The 22,704-nt window shown below is 39.5% G+C and overlaps 1 protein-coding gene across 1 annotated transcript in view; it reads right to left on the bottom strand.

Annotated features, from left to right (window-relative positions):
• The window catches only part of DNAH3 (dynein axonemal heavy chain 3), a 90,086-nt gene that overhangs the window by 33,948 nt on the left and 33,434 nt on the right, over positions 1-22,704 (bottom strand). Inside the window, exons 21-34 of the mRNA XM_067551460.1 lie at positions 22,012-22,128; positions 19,956-20,135; positions 18,558-18,694; positions 17,571-17,772; positions 16,381-16,473; positions 16,160-16,270; positions 14,559-14,673; positions 11,835-12,033; positions 9,847-9,955; positions 8,775-8,888; positions 7,339-7,515; positions 4,784-4,875; positions 3,843-4,062; positions 2,493-2,627 (exon numbers count right to left, since the gene is read on the bottom strand). Coding sequence (XP_067407561.1) covers positions 2,493-2,627; positions 3,843-4,062; positions 4,784-4,875; positions 7,339-7,515; positions 8,775-8,888; positions 9,847-9,955; positions 11,835-12,033; positions 14,559-14,673; positions 16,160-16,270; positions 16,381-16,473; positions 17,571-17,772; positions 18,558-18,694; positions 19,956-20,135; positions 22,012-22,128 — 2,001 coding nt within the window. The remainder of the gene's footprint in view (positions 1-2,492; positions 2,628-3,842; positions 4,063-4,783; positions 4,876-7,338; positions 7,516-8,774; positions 8,889-9,846; positions 9,956-11,834; positions 12,034-14,558; positions 14,674-16,159; positions 16,271-16,380; positions 16,474-17,570; positions 17,773-18,557; positions 18,695-19,955; positions 20,136-22,011; positions 22,129-22,704) is intronic.

The raw sequence follows: 22,704 nt of genomic DNA, 5'->3' as shown, positions 1-22,704 counted from the left end.
GACAGGCGCTCAGCAGGCCTATTACATGGTGTGCTGAAGGCCATGCTGTCCACTGAAAGGGAAGCAAAGCACAAGGTGCCCATTGTTAACTCGTCCCGTGGACAAAAAGCAATGTTACAATGTAAAAAGAACTCCCCTTTGAATTCCCAAGGCAAGGCTAGACCTGCATACCATGGTCTAACTATTGTAGGGGTTGGAGTGCCAATCCAACCATGGTAAGTAAGGGACTGGTGCACCTATTTTAGGGAAATCCCCGGTGCCCATGATGCACAAGTCCATGCTTCCCAGAGCAGCATGGTTGTGGGGCTTCCATTGTCCTCCCAAAAACAGTTTTTTAAGGTGGTAGAAAGGGTGTGGGGTGAGTAGGGGTTAAGTGACTCTCAAAAAAAAAATGGGCACCCATTGGCGGATGTTTGAGGCCCATAGCGACAATGTACTGCTTAGGAACTTGCGATGTACTGACCCATGAAACCATCCATGGCTGTGGAATAACACATACTTTAAAAAAAATTTCTTGGGCAGGTACTGTAAACGTGTGCCATCTTCCCTAGGTGACCATGAGTGATATCAGTCTGCTGAGGGTCACACAGGCAGAAAGGGAGGATTTACTGCAAGCATCCAGCTACAGGCCTGGCCCTTATGCTGCTATGCTGTGTTCTGCGATGATGCCCGCACAATTAATAACAGAGTGGTGGCGGAAAGTATCCTATCGCGGTGGAAGAAATAAGGCTGCCCTCCCAAGAAACCTTCTTCAAAAGATTTAGAGTACCTACATGAAAGCTTCTTGGAGATATCCATGGAGGATTCTCAGAGCATCCCTGTGCACATAAATAATCTTTTCCGGGGTGAACCCTATGCATAAGCACACCAACTATGAGGAAGCACAGCCCCACCATCACACACACCAATTTTTTCACTGGTACAAGAATCTGGACTGGGCATATAACCAAAAAAATGAAATTTGCAGTACATACTCACCAGATGTGCCTTTCCTGGCATCCCAGTCAGTCACTGTTTCCTCCACCCAGCGGGGCTGCTCCTGTGTAGCAAACAGGTCCTGGCTTTCAGGGAGAAGGGATATCCCACTTGCCTGCCCCCTGTTCTCCTCATCATCCTCTTCTTCATCTACAGACTCATCCTCATTCATTCTAGCCTCAGATTCCCCTGAGGTATCTACTCTGTGTGGTGGCATAGTGGTGGGGTCTCCGCCGAGAATCGCATGCAGCTCCTCGTAAAAGTGGCATGTCTTTGGTGATGAACCAGAATGAGTGTTAGCTTCCCTAGTTTTCTGATACGCCTGCCTCAGCTCTTTGATCTCAATGTGGCACTGCTGCATGTCCCTGCTGTACCCCTTCTCCAACATGCTGCATAATATCTTCTCGTAGATATCCAAATTTCTTTTGCTGGCTTGGAGCTGAGCCAGAACAGACTCTTTGCCCCACAGACCGATGTGATCCAAAACCTTAGATCGACCCCAGGCTGGAGGGCATTTGGGGCGTGCAGTCACCATGATCAGTTCTGCTGGCAAGCTCTCTCCACACTGACCTAACAGAAAATGGGAATTCAAAATTTCCTGGGGCTTGAGCGGAGGAGTTGTTTCCTGTTTACGTGGCCACAGTGCAGCAGAGTGTGAATGTCCAGAGTAGTCACAGCAGAGCATTGTGGGATACCTCCCAGAGGCCAATGACATCGATTTACGTTGTGCTATGCCTACACTGACACTTATTCAACCCATACAATTCAACTTCAGCGCTATGCCATTTGCAGAGGTGGTTTTATTATGTCGAATTTTACTGCGATTTAGGTCGGCGGAACTGACATGCCAGTGGAGATGCATACTTTATTTGGCTGACAGAAGCCACATTCCATTGACCTACATTATCAGTGTAGACCGTCTCAGTTTCAAATCAGGAAAAGCAACTAATAAAAGGGTGCAAGTTAAAGCAGTGGGAGTAATAAAGGCACAGCACTTGTGAGCGCTGGTAATAACAATACCAAGATTTCAAAGCACTTTACAAAGGCAATCAGTGTCATTACCACCATTTTACAAATGGGGAAACTGAGACACAGAGAGATGAATTGACTTGCTCAAGGTCACCTGGCAGGCCAGTAGCAGAGCCTGGAATAGAACATAGGTCTTATGAGTTCCAGTCCAGTGCTCTCACTACTGGGGCACATTGCCTCCCTTAGTAAGACTCAATTTCATTTGCTGGCTGCAGTCTTATGACTTGAGACATGAGTGCAAAGATGAGCGCCCTTGTCACATGGAAGGGGGCAACATCAACCGACTGACTCATATTTACTGTGCTGGGGTGGAGTTTTTTTCTGGCATATCTGTGTCTGTACATTCTGTGATTTTCACTTTGTATAGATAAGCTTTCTGTAATGCTCGGATAGCTACTAATTTAGGCCCTGATTCAGCCAGGTACCTTATAATGGTTTATACATACATGATCTCTTTTTCAGATGTGATTAATATTTTCTTTAAATACCTGAATAATTTTTCCAATAAACCAAGGAACTGGTTGAAGATTCATTTTTGTTATATTTTCAATGAGTGCCTGGACAAACAGCTCATAGTCTGGTTTAGGAAGAACCACTCCAGGAAAAAGGTCAGATATGATACCCTGTTCATGAAAAAAACAAAACAAAAACCTGAGCACTATTTAAAAAGCAGATTAACAAAAACAAAGGCAAAACTTTAAGGGGGAATGTTTTCAGCTGGAATGAGTCCTAATTTACAGGCACAAATTGCACCCACATTTTTGGACCTGCAAAATTAATTGCAGGTGCAAGTCTCAGTAGTTGTGCCTTTAATTGACTCACTTGTACCTGCAGTCAGATAGAGGTCAAAGCACTCTGTTTTGCATTCAGAAACGGAAGAGTGCCACAATAGAAGCAGGCATGCATTGCTCTTACAAAAGGAAGGTCAACCTTTTGAAAATCTGCTTCTAAATGTATTGAGGGGAGGAGAGAAATTAAATGATCAACGGGGAGATATGTTTTCACAACAGTGACTTTTTTTCAAAAGTCAGATCTTAGGTATTTATAATTAATATGGATGGCTTGGAAGCCTGATACATTGATTATCCTCTTTCTATGGAAGCAGCACATTAGTGGTAACATCATGGTTTTCACTCTGACTTCCAAATAAAGTATTTTCTAGTGCTTGCAATTTAACTTTCCCCATCTCCTTCACAATACAAGCTAAGGCCAGGTCTACACTTAAAAGTTAGGTTGACATAGCTACATTGGTCAGGGGTATGAAAAAGCCACAATCCCTGAGTATTACTGCTATGCTGATCTGGCCCCCAGTGTAGATTCAACATATCGACGGACAAATGCTTCTGTCGTCATAGCTACTGCCCTAAAGAGGTGTTGTTTCTACAGGGATGGAAAAAACTCTTCTGTTGGTGTAAACTGCATCAACACTACAGGGTTATGCTGACATCGTTACAGCAACCTAATGATGCCAGTATAGTTTCCATAGTGTAGACATATCCTTAGATACAAAATTAGCAAATAATGGTTTCCATTAGCATGAATTAATGGAGTTACATGCCACTGACATGATCTCTTGTAACATATCAAAAAGTAACTCTGATCATTGCTATAAGTTTGTTTTTCAAAACAATATTAAGAGCCAAATTGTGCCCACAATTAGATCGGTGAAACCCCACTGACTTCACTATTAATGATGAAAGAATTTGGGCAAAATTGTTTTAAATTAAAGCAATAATCTGTCTTCTTGGTTTATCATGATGGCAGTCTCATCTATCGGTCTGCCTGTCCATCTAGGTTCTTATAATATAGTATTTGAATGCATCGACCTGTTATCTTACCTGAAAGAGAGGAACATCTTGTGCCAAGAATTTGGCTAAGTTTACATCCAGCAAAGCGCGAAGTAACAATACACTTTCATTTTCTTCTGGGTATCTTAGTTTTAAGTTTCCTGCTGCTGTCAGGACAGATTTAACAGCACGCATTCCATAGTCATAGTGATGCTGAGATGATAATTGCTCAGAGCAAAGACGGTAGGTGGCAACAATTTTCTGGGCAAGACTGTAGATGTTAAAATACCGTGTGTGAAATGCAAATATAATGCCAAATATATAAAATATTTGCATATTTAAAGCACAGATCTTTGAAGTAAATGGAGTGATGTCAGTTTACAGCTGAGGATATGCCCCCAAATGTATAGAAATCTCAATGACAGATTTCTCCATTGTTTATAAGTTTTGCAAAACAGTAACAGCTGAACTGCTCTTTCCCTTTTCATGTGCATCAAACATACATAAAACTTCATTCACACAGAGTGACAATTCACCCCGTACTTATGCAGGCTTAAGTAAGCTTTAAGTAAAGTGTAGCCTTCTGCTGTGCCTCCACCCAGGGAAACATTTTACCTAGGGTAGTAAAGGTACATATCAAAGGTTTGCAACATGTAATAACTAAGTTGTTGTGTGCTTTTATTGTTTTACAAACTTTAATCAAAGTTGTATGGCTAATGCCCTGCAGGTCTTTTGAGATGGATTCTTGGGAAATACACTTTAAGGTATTCATTTTCAAAGCAATGCATATGGATTTAAATCACTGGATTTTCATTGAACAGGACAGTTGCCTGGATAAATATTTACACAACACTTGGAAAATTTTGTCCAAATGATTAGTAGAAACAAAACCACACACACATACTCCCCACCCTCTGCCCACACACACAGAGTGGTTAACCTCCTGAGGAATTTCAGAGCCAGCTGTAAGTGGAAAACTGAATGTGACTTACCTTCTAGAATCAAGAAATCCCATTGAATAAAGTGAAATTTCACCAATCAAAGCATAATCTGGAACCATCATGGCAACTGTTCGGAATAATGCCTGTGGGGGGAAGAATTAATTGCTAAAAAAATGCAGACTAGAGAATAAAGCAATAACTTGAGTTAGTTTTATAGGTGTAATATTCCTCTGTAAATTTACATATTTTTGTCATTTGCCTTCCATGTACATGACTTTGGGAATCAATTTGAGGTAACTGGGACTCCATTATTATTGTTATTCTTTGCATTATGGCATTGCCAAGAGACATCAACCAAGACTGGGTCTCCATTTTGCTAGGCACCATACAGACACACAGCAAGAGACATCACTGCTCTGAAAAACTCACCATCTAAATTGATAAAACAAACAAAGGAAGTATGATTACCCCATTTTACATAAGGGCAAACTGACATACGGAGAGATCGTATGCCGTGCAGTTGTAGCTTTGTTGTGAGATTATGTTACTTGACCAAGGTCACACAGGGAATCTATGGCAAAGCTGGGAATTGAATCAAATCTCCTTGGTCCTAGTCCAATGCCAAAACTATGTTCCTTACGTATACAGGAAAGATTATTATACTTTAAGGGTGAGATTTGCAAAGCTGTTTAGGGGATTTTAATTACAATTAATTTTAAGGGGAATGGACATCCAAATCCCTCAGGCAGTCTGAAGATCTCAATCTGAATTGTCAACATACTCCACAATAAAAGGCTTTAAGCAGGCAGTCTATCTGTGACAGGTGGAATCTGACCCTCAATGGATTTTTCAAATATTAAATAACCTACAGGTAAAATGAACTTTAAAACCTTTTTATTCCCAAGACCCAAGTTCAAGGCTCTGCATTTCTCCTATAACAGCTGCCATTATTTGCATAAAAAACAGACCAAGAAGCTACATTCCTTATGCTGTTTATGGTATTAGAGATGCCTGTGACAGATATACAGTACCTTTGGGGACTATATTGTATTAAGTTTATTAATGTTTTATGTATTATTGTGGGCCAGGGACTGCACACAACTCCAAGGGGGTAGAGTTACCACAGCTCCTCCAAGAAATAAAACCAGTAGAAGGTGATTACTATAATTCCTGAGATTGTAAACAGCTCCAGAGAAGTACCACTCCCTGCAATGGTTTGCACATACTGGTTTAGGGTGGTCCCAGAGGAGAGGCAAGGGACAGAGAAAGAACTTGGGATATTAGAAGGCTGAATTTAAACAGACTCAGGGTCTTTCTTTTTATTCAGCAAACAGACAGGACCACTGTTCCTAGGGGGCCCCCAACCTTTGCCATAGGATTGGTAGGGCTTTGGCCTAGCAGGGCCCATAGGACTGATGGGTGATTTTGGTATGTTTAGCAAGCATGCAGACCCGTTTATTAGGTTTTTTTATATGTTTTCTCTGTATGTTCTTTATCCTGAATAAGGTACTCTGCTGAGAAAGAGTTATGTGGTGACTTGTAATCTTTGGCATACACTGTTCATAGCCCTTGGAGAGAAAGCAAAGCACAGGTGCTGGCCTTCAGACAGACTATCTTGGTGAGGATATCACAGTGAGCTCGAGGGAACTACAACCTAAAAGGTGAAAGCTAAAGACCTGAAACCTCAGAGGCATTCCCAAAGTGGATCATGGATGGGGGTTAAAGGTACAGTTATCCTGAAACTGACAATGCCATCACATATTACCAAAGTTGCACAAACATCCTTAAACTCTGGTCTTGGCTGATAAAAGCAAAAGGAAATTACTTTCAGTTTAGACACAAATGCATTGATTTGTAATGTGCAAGTCTACAGATGTGGGGCCAAATTCTGAATTGACCTGTGCAATGCTATCGACTTCAACATGATTACAGGGAGAGTAAATCAGCATAGAATATGGCCCATATTAGTATAATGATTAAGGATCTTAAACAATGTTATTTATTGAAGTCAGTGGGATTTTATGTGGGCATAACTATACAGTGGGTGAATTTAAGATGTTTTTTCCATTTTGATATATTTTAGCAGTTTCAGAGAGTGTCTCTGTACACACGAGAGGGATTGTCACTGGAGCAGACAGAAACTGTCAAAACAGCAATAACACCTCTAGTTTGCCCACGAATAGCTGTTTATACTAGTGAGTCTTTAAAAGCCTGATCCTGAAAACACTGATTAATGTGAGTATTCCTTACTCATATCAGTACTTCCATTGATTACCACAAGTCTACTCACAACAGTAGGGATTCAGAGGACAGGGCCTGATTCCAGGCTCACTTACACCAGTGTAATTCAGGAGTAACTCAATGGAAGTCAATAGAGTTAGCCAGTGTAAAACTGGTCTGAGATCAGCTTCAGGCTTATTCTCTATCCATTTTGTGAAACACTAACCACATTATTAAAGCTTAAAAACTAATGAACCAGAATGAGAACACCTTAATGGAATTATAGCCTTATATTATATGGTTGCTCATGCACTATCCCTACTACATTAGAATCAAAGCTGTAAATTCTGTTTCTTTCCTACTGGAAATCAGAACTCCAGAGTTACCTTTAGATTATCAGGAAGTTCTGCCCGTCCAGCATACCCAGGATTCATAGTGATGAAGACAGCGCAGGTTGGATTAAGAGAGATCTTTGTGCCTTCAAAGATGAATGTTTTCAGCTTTCGAACAACAGCCTGCTGAATACTGAGTATCTGCTGTGCAACTACAGACAACACTTCTACCTAATAATAAAGAAACAGATTAGAAAACATCCCATACATGGAGTCAATATAAAAGCAGCATTTCTGGCTGAAAGTGGCTTTTTAAATATAGTTTAATGGTTTTATGTTGGAGACCTAGAGATGGAAATTGCCTTGAAGTACCAGGATAAAAGAACATTAGAAAATTAAAATGCTGGCTCTTAACTTCACTGAGATACAGGTTAACAAAGCCTAATGTAATGGAACAATGAAATGTCATAGAATAGACTATTCAGAGTACACAAAATACTCTGAAAAGTCTATTCTATGACATTTATTAAAATACTCAGAATATACAGAACAGACTGATTATGGATGGGATTTTCAAAAGTATTTAGCATTGACCTAATTTTGCTTTTGGTAAAGTCACTGGTGAAACTCACAGGAGGAGAGTTAAACCAAAGGCTAGTGCATTTAAAAATCCCATGTACTGGAAGAAGAGAGACTCTATGTCAGTGTTTCTCAATTAAATTTGGCCATGGAACCCTTTTGAACTCGATAAATAATTGCGGAACCCCCCAAACCCTTAACAGTATTTTTACAAATGGGGCCAAAAAAAATGTCAAAATAACCAAATTATATACAAACAACTAGGTCAGCGTTTCTCAATTAAATTTCCCCACAGAGAAATTACACTCATACTCGATACCCTCCGCTGAAAAATCCAGGACATCTTCCCTTTTTCTGCGGCGCGGAGAACAGCTGCTCTCGGCGGCGCGTTGTCACTTTCTCGCGGAACCCTAACAGTGTTCCCGCAGAACCCCAGGGTTCCGCGGAACACCAATTGAGAAACACTGCTCTATGTGAACAGCTCTTAAAATTAAAAATGTAGGACCCAGATTTTCACAGCTAATAATATCTAGTCTTACACAACAGTAGATCTAAAGTGCTTTACAAGGAAGTGAGTATCATTATCCCCATTTTACAGATTTGGAGGCACAGAGAAGTGAAATTACTTGCCTAAGGTCACCCAACATGCTATTGGCAGTGCCAGGATTTGAACCCACTCCAGAACTGCCATCCAATGCTCTATCCACCCAGACCACACTGCCTCTGTCAAAATTTGTGCATGCACTATGGCAGCTATGTATGCATGTAATTATGAAAACCTGAGCCTAGGTTACAAGCTGTGCTAAAAGTAGGAAATGAATGGAAATATACATTCACATCTACTTTTAAAGCTATTCTTTGCATTTTTAACTACAATTTTGTTGTTTGAAATACTTTGCTTAAAAAATTACCTCAATTCTGTTGAACTCATCAAAGCAGGCCCAAGCTCCAGATTGTGCCAGTCCCTTAAAGAATTTACCCATGGCTTTGTAATCAAGACCATCGGAGCAATTAAAGACAACACACTATGTTAAAAAAATAAAAAACAACCCGTATCAGCATTTAGTGTTGAAATTTGTTAAAAAATTATTGGCATCTGTAAACAGAAGGGGATTATTATTGCCATGGTAACCGATAAATTAGAAGACTATATACACCTAAATATCTGGCTAATGGATCTAGCCATGGTATTAGCATGTTGGTAGCAAAGTACCTGTCAAGTGTTTACTCACTACCAGGATTCAGATTAGTTTTAGGTGACATAACACACATTGGATGTGTGGAGACATCGCAAAGACTTTGCAAACCTGAGAAACTCAAAACAATGCTCATGTATCATTTGGCTTAGGTGAAAATGTATATTAAATTTAAATTAAATATCACAATTCAGCATTTTTCTAAGATGCCTGTCGAAAAAGAAAATCTCTGGTAAAGTAATACTCCCTACAGGGCAAATTCTGTTCCCTTCTTCTGGATGTATAAGTCTTCAAACACAACAGAAATATTATGTTTCTACTACATAGTTGAGACCCATACAAAGGGAATGTGCCCCTACAATGAGTCATTGATCAAGCTCTGTGAAAGCTTCCTACACAGGAGCATAGAAAGGAGATTTTAGGTGGGCCAGAATGCAGCATGGAAGTCAGCAGTAGGCCATGCCTATTACTTGCTCCAGTACCCTGAAGTAGCAGCTGCAGTTTGGGTACATACTAGCTACTGCAGACTGGAGTGGAAGATTCCATTACTCATCCCCATGCCTTTTGGAAGCATTTGATGGAGTGCGCACAGCTTGCTCACTCAGGCTGTGTGCTTCTTGCCAGGATTTTGTCCTAATTGTGAGCTTTCCATTAGCAATTTCTATGAATGGATAATAGGAGACGGACACCAACTCTTGCATGAAAAAACGCCAGAAAAGACTCACATCTTCAAACACAAAACAATGTGATGCAATAATGCACTGCAACGTATCACTGATTTTGGTACCTGCTTAGCCAGTGCTTTTGCTAGATCTTTTGTTGTTTCCGTTTTCCCAGTCCCTGCAGGTCCTTCTGGAGCACCACCAAGATTTAGTTTCAAAGCCCCCATTAACGTTCTACATAATGAAAAAGAAATAACAACATCTGAATCATAGGTAGTAGTTAACATTTGTGGGTCAGCTCCTCAGCAGCTGTAGGTTAGCATAGCCCCATAGAGTTCACTGGCACTGCAATGATTTACATTTGCTAAGGATCTGGTGCGTTGTTATCAGGAATTCATTTTTTAATTGGTTTGCCATCTCAGCCTATCAAACTGGCATCTCCTCAGCATGGACTCCTGGAGTTGGAAGCCACTTGAAACATATGCAAGATAAAGGCCCAAATCCAGACATGGTGTAAGTAGGTGCAATATCATTTACTTCATTGTCTGACCTTGGCCTACTGTGTGTGCTTGTGCCTCAGCACATGCATTCAGCACCTGTGTCCTCAGGTGGGGGCTCAAGTGTCATGAAGAAGGCAGGACAGTTATAGCATAAGCCAAAGGCAGGATAGTTAGCAGATGTGAAACCTTTTTGATAGCTAGTTTAGAACCGTATCCATTCAGAGCCACAATGTCAACGACAGCAGCTAGAAAATTGAAGTTGGCTTCATGAAAACCTTAATAAAGAAAATTAATCTTGGAAGGGCTTAAAGAGGATAGAGATTGTTCCTAAAAACCTGAGAATCACCTAACTTTCTTCTATGGTGAACAGCTCAGCAGGCTTCATACTAACGTGTTACTTCTCCTTAAAGATTAGGTCCATCAAGCACCTTATCTTAGAAGTTCTGAGTCCATGTAGGCCTCCTGAAATCTTCTCTACAGTAGGAAAACAATGTGTTGCAAACGGTGTTTTTAAAATGGTGCTAAGCATGGTTTGTCCTGCATTATACTTGCAGTTAAATAGTATTTGGCACAGTCCAGATATACCCAGTCAGCAGCGAGTAATTTCCTTAGTGTCAACATGGCCTATGAGTTGCACATCCAGCCATGTTTATAGCTACCACATCTGCTCCTCTGCAAAAGCCAATTCACAACTGAAGGGGAAAGCATTTGTAGCTATCAATAATGGAAGAACTTGATTATAACACAAAGGTGATTGAATTCATAACTCCATAGCACATGAAGCAAATTTTTACCTCCTCTCTCTTTTACCTCCTCACTGGTCGAGCCTTGTGGACTATAAATTTGTCTGGATGAGTTCCGGGGAAAGCTCTTTAACCTACAAACCTAAAATTAACTGCTGAGATGACTTCTGGCTCCTGGGCATGCTAGAAGTTAAATACCACATCCCCCTGGAGAATTTTCATTCCAGCCTCTTGCAAGCAAGTAGAGGAATAAGAAGCTAACTGCAGTCAGACATCCGTGAATGGCTCTATAATTGCCTCATTTATTTAAAAGCCAGACACACCCTGCATATATATTTGATTTCAAATAAATTAATTGACTAGTTCAACTACACACAGTCCTCCACAATTACATTATGTGGAGCTGCCAATTTTTTTTAGAAGCACCTTATTGGATGCAGAAGAAAAATTACACTAGAGGCCTAGGAATCTGCACATTGTAAATATTTTACCACGTTTGGGCAAAAATACATCCAAGGCCTAATCTACACTTAAAAATTAGATGGACCTACCTATGTCACTCTCAGTGCTGTGAAAGATTACATGCCCTGAGCTCTGTAGTTAGATCGACCTAATCCCCGGTGTAGACATGGCTATTCTTCCATCCACCTAGCTCCCACCTCAGAGGTGGATTAACTACATTAAAACCCCTGCCAACAATGTAGAAAATGTCTACACTATGGCACTACAGCTGAACATAAAAAACCAAGGAGGGGAGAGGGAAAGAAAATTCATGACTGAGGCTCTTTTCATTAGCAACTGTTACACTATGTCTTAAATACAAGTCAGCTGGAAAGTGAATGCTACAGTGATAGAGAATATGAATTTTACCTATAGCATCGATCAGTCAGTGGAGTTATAACCAGACGCAGAGAATTACCAAGGTACTCATAGCCATATTTGGCTTCTGTCGTAATCATTCGCACCATTACGTCTCTTTCTTCCCAGTAATATCGCAGCTGAGAAATCCATTGGAAATCATTCTGATCTGTGATTTTGTCCTCAACCAATTTTGCAACCACATCACGAGCTTGAGAAACAGAAACAGTTCATAAAATATCTAATAAACAGTAAGCTAACATTTACAGCTGTAGCTCAGCTTTCATTTTTTGAAAGGAAACTGCATCCATTTTGCTTAATGAACCATCTTAATTCAATTGGGCAAAATTCTAGACCCCAGTGCCAAGTGTAAGTAGCCAGGCCAGGTGCTGGGGAGCGATGCAGGGGTAGAGGTGCCCTGAAAGTGTGGCGTCCAAAACTGGAGACAATACTCTAGCTGAAACCTCACCCATATCAAGTAAAGCAGGACAATTACCTCCTGTGTCTTACATACGACACTCCTGTTAATACACTCCAGAAAAACACTCACCTTTTTTACAACTGCATCACATTGTTGACTCAGATTTAATTTGTGATTAACTCTCAGATCCTTTTCTGCAATACTACTACCTACCCAGTTATTCCCCACTTTGTAGTTGTGCATTTAATTTTTTCTTCCTACATGTTTTTACTGAATTTCAACTTGTGAATTTCAGACCAATTTGTCAAGGTAATTTTGAAATCTAATCCTGTCCTCCAAAGTGCTTGCAGTCTCTCCCAGGTTGGTGTCATCCACAAATTTTATAAGCCTATTCTCCACTCCATTATCCAAGTCATTAATAAAAATACTAAATAGTACCAGTCCCAGGACTGACCTCTGTGGAACCCCATTATAAACATTCCTCCATAAATCCCCCTCATCTTGACAACAAACCATAGATAACTACTCTTTGAGTACACTCCTTCAACCAGTTGTATACCCACTTTATAGTAATTTCATCTAGACCACATTTTCCTAGTTTACTTATGAAAATGTCATCTGGAACAGTGTCAAAAGCCTTACTGAAATTAAGATATATTATGTCTACAGCTTTTCCCACTATCCAGTAGGCTAGTAACCCTGTCAAAGATGGAAATTAGGTTGGGTTGGGATGATTGTTCTTGACAAATCCATGCTGTCTATTCCTCATAGCCCTATTATCCTCTAGGTGGTTATAAATTGATTGTTTCATAATTTGATCCAGTATCTTTCCAGGTATCAAAGTTAGGTTGACTGATCTATAATTCCTTGGGTCCTCTTTGTTCCCCTTTTTAAAGATAGATGTTATGTTTGCCCTTCTCCAGTCCCCTAGGATCTCACCCATCCTCCATGAGTTCTCAAAGATCATTGCTAACAGTTCCTCAGCTAGTTTCTAGGGTGATTTCATCAGGCCCTGCTGACTTGAATACATCTAAATTATCTAAATACTCTTTAACCTGGACTTTTCCTGTTTTGGCTTGTGTTCCTTTCCCTTGTTTGTTAATATTAATTGTGTTATGCATCTAGCCATAATTAACCTCTTTAGTGAAGACTGAAGCAAAATAGACATTAAACACCTCACCTTTTCTGATGATGTCTGTTATCAGCTCTGCTTCCCCTGCTAAGTAGAGGACCTAAACTTTCTTTCATCTTTCTCTTGCTCCTAATGTACTTATAGAATCTTTTCTTATTCTCTTTTATGTCCCTTGCTTGATGTAACTCATTTGGTGCCTCAGGCTTTCTGATTTTGTCCCTACATGCTTGTGATGAAACCAGGTAGGCATGAGTGTTGTAACCAAAAACAGTGGTTGAGGTTACATGCAAGATGGTAGGGTGCAAAATCCTGACTAAAGGCTGATTCTTGCTGTGACCTTTAATCAGAAAAGTCCAGTAAAGTCAAAGAACGTAGTGAGTCCGAGCATAATTTTGCCCTAAACATATAGGAAAGATCCTCAGCTGTTATAAACTGGTATAGTTCCATTGACTTCGGTGTTTAAATAGTTATTTAAAGAACCTGATTCTTGTTGCTCTGCATTTTCTTGTATGTTGCAATAACACAATAAACAAATTTAGCAGGTCAAAGTTACACTGAGCTGAGTAACTGAAGAGAATTTCACCAGAGGTTGCAAGCATCCAAGAATAAATGTGCTTCATTTTTTCCAACACAATGTAGTTTTAACATTGTTTGGTCATTTAAAAAGTGAAGTGATTGCTGTTTTAGTGTAGGAGATGATCTAGCAACATAAACAGCAGTTTCATGGGATTAAAAGAATATTTTATGGAAGGACACAGCACAGAATTAGGTTGCTCTCTTTTTCTATTACATCTGTAATATCACATTTAGCAACACTGTATTTTGCAACAGCTGTGCTGCATTTCTTTCTTGGAATCCAGTTCAAATGTATCCTGGGTCAAACGGAAAAAAAGACGAGCATCTAAGAGGTACTGAGATTAGGCTGCCCACAAAGTGCTCCGAATTGCTCAGGCTATATGCTCAAACCATTAGTTATCTTGCCTATGGCTTGCCTTGTACAGCTAGCTTTTGTCTCATGTGAATTAGTAAATGAAAATAATTAATATAATCCTTTAACGAATTCTCCAGGACATAACTTTAGCGGGGGAAAACATCCCAGCTGCCTGTTTCACATAATTTGCCTCGGTTAATGGTACGAGTTCTGCCTGGAATGTAATGAGAGAGATAATAATCATGCATTTACCATGCACGTCAATGACAGTGAGAGCCCCAAGAGTCAGACGGGCACCGCTGGACAGCTTTCCTCTCACTAACTGAACAATTTCTCCAATTTGTAGGTTGCTCTTCTCCAAGAATTGCTGTTACAGAAACAAATGTGAGCATTAATGGCAAGCTGTAGCAAATAGCTCTTAAACTCCCAGAGCAGTCATTAGAACAAATCCTTCCAACAAAATGAGGCAGTTCCGTAATGTCTTCCTGGCATTACGCAAACATTTCAGTCTCCTTCATATACTGCCAGTTTATTTCACCATAACCACTTAGAAGGATTTTATAGTCTGAAAGTAATGGAAATGTCAGCCCTTTATTTCTCCCTAAGTCAAAGGCCAAGTCTCTGTACTAGGCGATATGCATGCTCTCTCTATCATCTAAATCTGGATGAAATTTCTTGCAATAGTTATTCAGCAAATTTAATATTTTCCTGAATTTACTCTTTATTATAAATTATTTTGCCCAATAGTTTATAATAATTTTTGGTCCATGGATCACTGATGATAATTTTTTGTAAGCATTTGAGATTTTAAATTCAGCCTGTTTTGACTGGATACATTGGTTCAGATCCTCAGCTGCTATAAACCAGCAGAGCTTCACTGAAGCCAAGGTAGTTTCTGTGTCGTGAATGAATGTACAAGTATTAGAATCTAGTCTTTGCTGCAATAACTATTTAAAATGTTTCTGTTTTTATTAAAATCCCTGCCAGTAGTCTCATTTCCTAGAGCAGCTTCAGAAAGTGAACAAGGATGGGGCATAAGACAAAGCAAATTCCTTTAAAAATTAATGTATATATTCATAGAAAAAAATGTTGCAGTATTCACCCAGCTCTACTAGGGTCAGATCAAAAGTCCATTGCAGTCAACAGGAGGTCTTTCCATTATTCAGTGTGCTTTGGATCAGTCCCCAATGGGGTAATAAGATTAAGATCATGGTGATGATGGATAATTGTAAACACTTATGGGAAGAATAACATTCAACTACCAAACCTAGCTGATGCATCTTTATCACATAGAAAAGCTAGCAGCCACCAGAACTGTGTAATCACCTGATCCTGCAAACAGCTACTCCTGTGTGTAGTTCCCATAAGACTAGGCATGTAAGCATACTAGGGATTAAGCATAGAGACAGGAGTAACTATTTACAAGATCTGGTCATAGTCTGCAACTTTTGTTTGATTCTTTTAACACCTGCAAAGCTATATGACTCAAGAATAAGAGTCTGCAGACTTGCTTCAATGGAGATATTCTTGATTTACACCAGTGTCAGTGAAATCAGAATCAGTGTCCATAATGATGGAGAAATAGCTCCTGCTGAGACATAAGACAAACATCCAGCATGAGTGACTGCAAACTAAAGAGAGAAAATGAAGCAGACAAATGACAAAAATGAATAGCAAGGAAAGTGGAAATTGCGAAGCACTCTGTGCTAAAGGATATTCTGCCATGATTTAACTTAAGCAGAAAAGTCAGAATTTATGCTTTTATAAATGCATTTCACTTTGTTAGAGTTCTTTTTAACATCACACATAATTTAGTCTTTAGTTCATTGAAAGAATTTACAAGAAAACCTTACAAATAAAGTTCCTGCTTGCATAGCTTCAGACACTTCCTTTGTCCAGTAGATGGATGAAACACAAATAACCACCTGGCCAGGCCACTGAAGTACCCATTTGTTTCGGGGAACCTTTAAAAAAAATAATTACACCTGAGATAGAGAAAATGATGTGTATGCATGACGCTTTAATTACTTTATGCTGTAATTTATTGATACAGAAGCAAGAGATGAATAATTACTTGAACATATCCTCCAATACCATCTTGAATGACTTGTCTTATGCTGGCCAACATCATTTCCTCTACTTGCAAAAGCCATTTCTCTACCATGCCCTTAAAACAAGAAAAACAGATGATAGTGAAAATACACCAAATAAAATGTGTGATTAAATGGCATTTAAAGAGCAAATTTCACAGTGGAGTAAACCTTTGAATATATTAAAATATACAGGGTGAATCATGCCTTTTTCTGTTCTGGTGGGTAAGGAAGAAAATGGGTGGACATCCTCCAAATAGATGCATAAGCACTGGTGTGCACAGTGAAGGCACGACTGCAGTACAACAGTGCATATTGGCAAATAAGCCATGTTAATTCCATGAGCAGAGCATCTGAAGGAGCAGCATGGCATCCATACATCCGGGTAGTGTAAATGCAGCTCTGGGTGGACAATGCAACATGCCCATAACTACAGTAAGCACATTGTTCCTGAAAGATGAGGCAAAAAGGTTGCTAACTAGGACGTCCCCCATCGTTTACCTCCACTTCCACCTGTCCAGGGCTGCCACATGAGAATTCAGCTCCATAAAGTCTAGTGGAGCATGGTCAAGGAGAGGCAGAGGAATCAGGAAATCAGCCATTCATTATGGCAAGTTTCTACAAAACTTACAGATTCATAGATTGTAAGGCCAAAAGAGAGCATTAGGTCATCTAGTGTGACCTCCTGAATAACACAGGTCAAGGAATTTCATCAATCGAATTCATACTATAGCAGCACACCTTATTACATAGTTTATAGTGCAAGTTCCTGTTGTTCTGAGCAACATCAGTAACTCCTCTCAAGCTATCACCTCCCCCTCCAAATGTGCTGTGGGCAGACAGTGGGATGAATATGGCAGCTAATGAGAAGGCACCTGTTTGAGGCATGTTGCTATCGTTGTGGGGGAGGCACAGTGATGATGGGGGACAGTCTGAGATCCACAAGGCCTCCCTGTGTTTTCATACTGTTCTCCACATTGGCCACACCTCCCTCCTGTTTCACACAGCTCCTGGCCACCTCTCACCACCAGAGGATAATGCAGCAGAGCCGTGTGCTCTGTACTCTGGCCCCATGTGTGGCTTCCTGCCCATAGTGTTTTAAAGCTCATTTCCCCCACAAGCACATCCATTATTGCCAACCATTCATGTAATGTCATAATAGAAAAAGAATTACTTTTGCTTTCACTGGATAGATTTTCTGTATGAAAGGAACAGTTTCTTTCTCGGAACTGATCATGCCTGTGATCTCCATGTCTTCTGTAAACTCTAATTTGGAGATTCCCTCAAAACACTTCTTTAAATGTGGCTGTACTCGAAGGGGATCTTTAGTTTCTGACAAAATCTCAAGAAGCTCATCGTTAGACAGGAAAAAGAACCTATTGAAAAAACAATGTACTTTTCAGACATGAAACTCATCATCCGAGAAGCTATTTTATGCAAGAAGTGTGGATTTGCTCTAACTCATTAAGTTACAAAAGACTGATCACAAAAGGGAAGTTACCTGCTCTGATTCAGGGAACGTACTATTTTCAATATCTTCTGGACCCAAGTGAGTCCTTGATCTCTGGACTTATGGAGCAAATTTAAAAGTTATAAAACTATAACACCTCTTTTTACATGGCCATTTATAACATTCATCCCCTTATGCAAAACGGAGAGGCAAAAGAATCCTAATCAGCTTTGGGGGAGAGCCATGCACACTCTAAAGATGTGTGCAGCCTCTTCTTCACCATCACATAGTCATCTCTAGATCCTCTGAGGCAATTATATGGGACTTTACCCCTGTGCAGCTGAGTAGAGCATGGCTGGAGGAGCGAATGGCGGGAGGGTGGGGGGCATTAATCAACTGATGAAGGTGGCATGTTCCCCTGAAAATGCATTGTAATTGATAATGTATTTTCCACTACTAAGTTCCTGTTGCATTAAAGCACCTTTTCCTCTCTGTCACCTCAAATCTTGGGCCAAGCATAACTCAGCTGGACCAGGGAATCTGGGCTACATGTCTAGAAAAGGAAATAGGTTGTCAATTTTTGTTGCACAGAACTGTGTTCTGTGACAACTGCGAATCATGCAACTGAGTAAAAATAGCTTCAAGCAAAGAGAGCATTAGAATCCTTTTATAGTCCTTGCTGCTCTAAATTGGGCCTGTTAATTAATTTACCGTGAGAAAAATAATCTTTTCTTCTCCAAATAGGTATTCAGCCCCTTCTGGATATCTTCTAAGAGAACATTTGCTTCCTGAAGCCTCTCCAACATCCTAGGTTGCTCAGTTGCTACAAGTACCCTGGTGTCTTTCACCTTTATAAAAAGAAAGTGTCAAAAATGCTAAAAAGTTCATATTTGGTTTGTCAGTTTATTTCATTTTATTTTTAGTTTTGGTAACAAAGGCTACAAAATATTTTACAGAGCATGGAAAGTTAGAAATTGTTGTGGTTGTTGAATATCTTCAGATGAGGAATATATATATATGTAGTATTTGATAGTTATTGCAATTTAAGACCATTGCTTTGTCCAGGTTAAACTGTACCAACTATATTGTAACCTGTGAATAAAATTGCAGGATCACATCCATAGGTATTAGTATCTTTTCAAAGGGTATACTGATTTGGAGAGCCAATCACTATTTGTATGGATATTCAGTTGTGCCTTGGCCTTGCAGTAGCTTTCCATTCACAAACAGGTGTGCAAGTGCTATGAAATGCACCAATAGTACCCTACATTTATTCTCTTCTGTGCTTGTTCTCAGGGTTGCATTTGCCCTCTGTGATTACACTCCTCTTAATGTGAAAGGATCAGCATGTCACAGGACCGCTTTCATGATTTACAGAAAGTCGGTTGTAATACAGATCTCAACTCTGACTGGCTAATTTATCAACTTCATCAGTAGTGCATGCCTGACAATCTTATCTTACAAAGATCTCAGTCCTACTAAATATCTGACTCCCAACTTCTTGTTGGTTCTATTTATCAGAGAAAGATATCCAGCTTCACCTGCTATCAGTACGGACTTCCTTCAGCATACTGATACCATTGTACATATTCAAAAATATTTCTAACAGCCTTCTCACCAAGTAATATAAAAAATGGCCACATGAAAACAACATTTGTGTTGTTCTAATATTGTGTGAATCTATAAAAGGCCTAATCCAAAGCCCAATGAAGTCAATAGGAGACTTTCTGTTGACTTCAATAGGCTTTGACTCTGGCTTCAAAAGCACAGGTCTTCATTTGTCCTGTTTCAGTATTCTGTTCCTTTAACAGAAAAATCTGAGTTAACTGCATAAAAGCAAGAAAATTTAGAATTTAAAACTTAAATTACGCTGTAATTCATTTTGTGGTGTCTAGATGCTACAGAAATCTCAAAAGGGTAGGTAATCTTACCTACCATTTTTGCTAAAAGACTAGACATTACCAGTGTTTAGGACTCTGTGTTCTATGTTCGAAAGACTTAAATCTGACTCTCTTTGGCTCTGGATAAGCAGACAAATTACCTTACTTAAAGATAATGTGATGAAATATAATAAACATAATTTGTACTTTATTAAATGCAAATACTTACCGCTTGTGTCATGATGTCTTTCCAGTAAGCATCTACTATTCCAAACTTTCTGCCCTCTTCTGGCATTTGAGCTATAATGTCTTCTGAACTAAAAATTGGTTCCAGGTAAAGCCATGTTGCTTGACATTTTAACCAGCTATCTAAAATATCTTGCATTGAAACAAGCTTCTCTTCCCATGCCTGTAAACAGAACATTTAACACTGCGAACAATTGTTTTAAATGGTATATTGAGTAGTGGAAAAAAGAGCAAAAAATATCAGATAATTAATTTAATGCAACATTTTCTCTATTACAGTTGTTATCAGTATATATGAAACTGAAAGCACATCACCCCAAGAACTTTTCCTATAATATTACACTCTTTCATGAAATAACTACTTTAAAAAAAATCATAGGCTGGTCATGCATCTTTCGCTTATGTGTTTATTCCTTACCCACATGAGTAATCACATTGGCACTACTTGTGTGAATAAGAACTACTCGCGTAAGTAAGGTCACACGATTGGATTTTGTGTCTGTTTGGCGTAAATTAGTTCATTTCAAGAGATAAACACCTCTCTTTCAAAGCTCTGGAGGAAAGTATTGTCCTGAGTCATGAGTGACTGCCTATAGGCATGCTCAGAGGTACTTTCTATAACTTTCTATACTCTTTTTGGTTCGTACAACATACTTCTATTTTTAACCTTAATAGACAGCCAAGTTAAAGTTTAGTCAACTCCTTTAAAGTAGCAATTACGTACATATACAAAAATAACTCAATAGCCACATCAAAGGAGGCATATGAGTTCTCCACGACAATCTTTAGAATAGTGTATTTCCAATAAAAGATTGTCCAGGAAAAGAGACTATTTCACCCACCTTGTCTCTCTCCTATCCTGGGACCAGCATGGCTATGACAACACTACAAACTACAATGAAATTGTAACTTAAAGACTAAAATCCCTTTGATTGTTGCAAAAATAATTACTCTTTTGTATCAGATAAAAACCCCTGAAACAATTTTGACAATGAAATGACATGAGCTATGCAGAGTAACACATTATTTTACACCCTCAAAATTAGTCTATCAAAACCAATGACCTTATTTTTAAAATATGGAGAATCACAGAGACCTTCTGTATTTTGTTCCAAACCCATAATAAATATCTGAATATTCATTAACTTTGACCTCAGTATTACACTCCTTACAACCAAATTGTTCACTGAAGTCAATGGGCATGTTGCCTGAAGTGCAGGACTGGGCCCTTTTTCTTTGCCAAACCTTCTCACAGACCACTGTGTAAGGGGTATGCCAGGAATGTATTATGAGAAGAGGGTGTAGTCAGACTGTATTGTATTTCAGCAATCTCCAGCTGCCACTACAACCCCTTGGGGACTATTACAGGTGGCTATAATTAGAGTTGTATTTGCTCCCACTACCCTTAGCTCTTGCTAGGATCATGGCCAATGCCCTAAGGAATGGATGGAATTCAGGGTTTAGAAGTGCTGACAAGTCATGAGAATTAGGTTAGAAAAGCCTTTAAATTATCATCAAATATTGATGGGGAAAAGTCTGTTTTCTATGGAAGCCTCCTTTTGGGAAATCATTATCTTTAATCCCACTTTTCATCAGTGAATTACTTGTAGGAGAGCTCATCAGCATCCCATGAAATCATATCTGTATGGAGAGGTGGACCAACAGCTAGAATGACTTTGAAAATCTTATGGTAATGGCAAAGGATTACAAATGACAGAGCTCCATCTCATTACACAACACAGCAGGATTTGTTTAAATCAACTGACCTATTCCCAAAATATAAAACTCAAAAAAACATGCATACAATGACTGGCATAGCTATGCAATTCCAGTTTCCTTCAACGTAATGGCAAACTTTGCAAACGCTTCTTTGGAAACTAGTAACTCAGCACTCTGAAAATACAATATGAATATTTGAGTTCCTCAGAAACAGCTCAAGATTATATCATAACATCTTCTCATGCCAAAATACCATAAAGCACTTGAGAAAAGCGTATCAGTTCATATGTCTCTCATAAATCAAACCAGCTTCCCCTTACCCGGCATTCAGCTTCTATTGGTTTGATGAACGGAGAGCCGCACATTGTCTGCGTCTTAACAATGTGATCATCAAGCAAAAGCTGGATGTCATCAACTGCTGACAGGATGCTGGTATTCTGTAAATATATCACACTTTGTTAAGGCAAATGACAGTTGTTCTGATTCATTGATCTTAAACTATTTTACTCCTAAAAATGTACACCCATCTCTGTAAGGTGTGGATGGGGGCAAATAAGGGTCTGTAACATATCCGAAGAGATGGAATGGTATCTCTGATGTATGCCCCCCTTTCAAAATGTCACAGAGACTCTTCCTTAATTAGGGAAGAAGGATGGTGCAGTGGTTGGGGTGCTAGCCTGGAACTCTGGGAGAGTCAGATTCAATTCCCTGCTCTACAACAGACTTCCTGTGCATCCTTGAGCAAGTCACTTAATCTCTGTGTGCCTCTGTTCCCCATCTGTATAACAGGGATAACAGCACTTTCCTACCTCCCAAGGACGCTGTGAGGATAAATATTTAAATACTGTGAGAAGTTCTGATAATATGATAATGGAGGCCATATAAGTACCTCAGATAGATAGTTCGATAACTTCACATGGGTTGTTGGGCTTCATTCTCCTCTCAGTTGGAATACCCTGATTTTACTGAATTAGCGTGAGGTCAGACTCAGACCCATTCTCTTTAACAACACC

Source organism: Emydura macquarii, unplaced genomic scaffold (genome assembly GCF_026122565.2).
Source record: "Emydura macquarii macquarii isolate MOO-44397 ecotype Brisbane River unplaced genomic scaffold, CSIRO-AGI_Emac_v2 contig_1348, whole genome shotgun sequence".
Taxonomy (NCBI): domain Eukaryota; kingdom Metazoa; phylum Chordata; order Testudines; family Chelidae; genus Emydura; species Emydura macquarii.
This window is presented reverse-complemented; position numbering and strand designations above follow the sequence as displayed.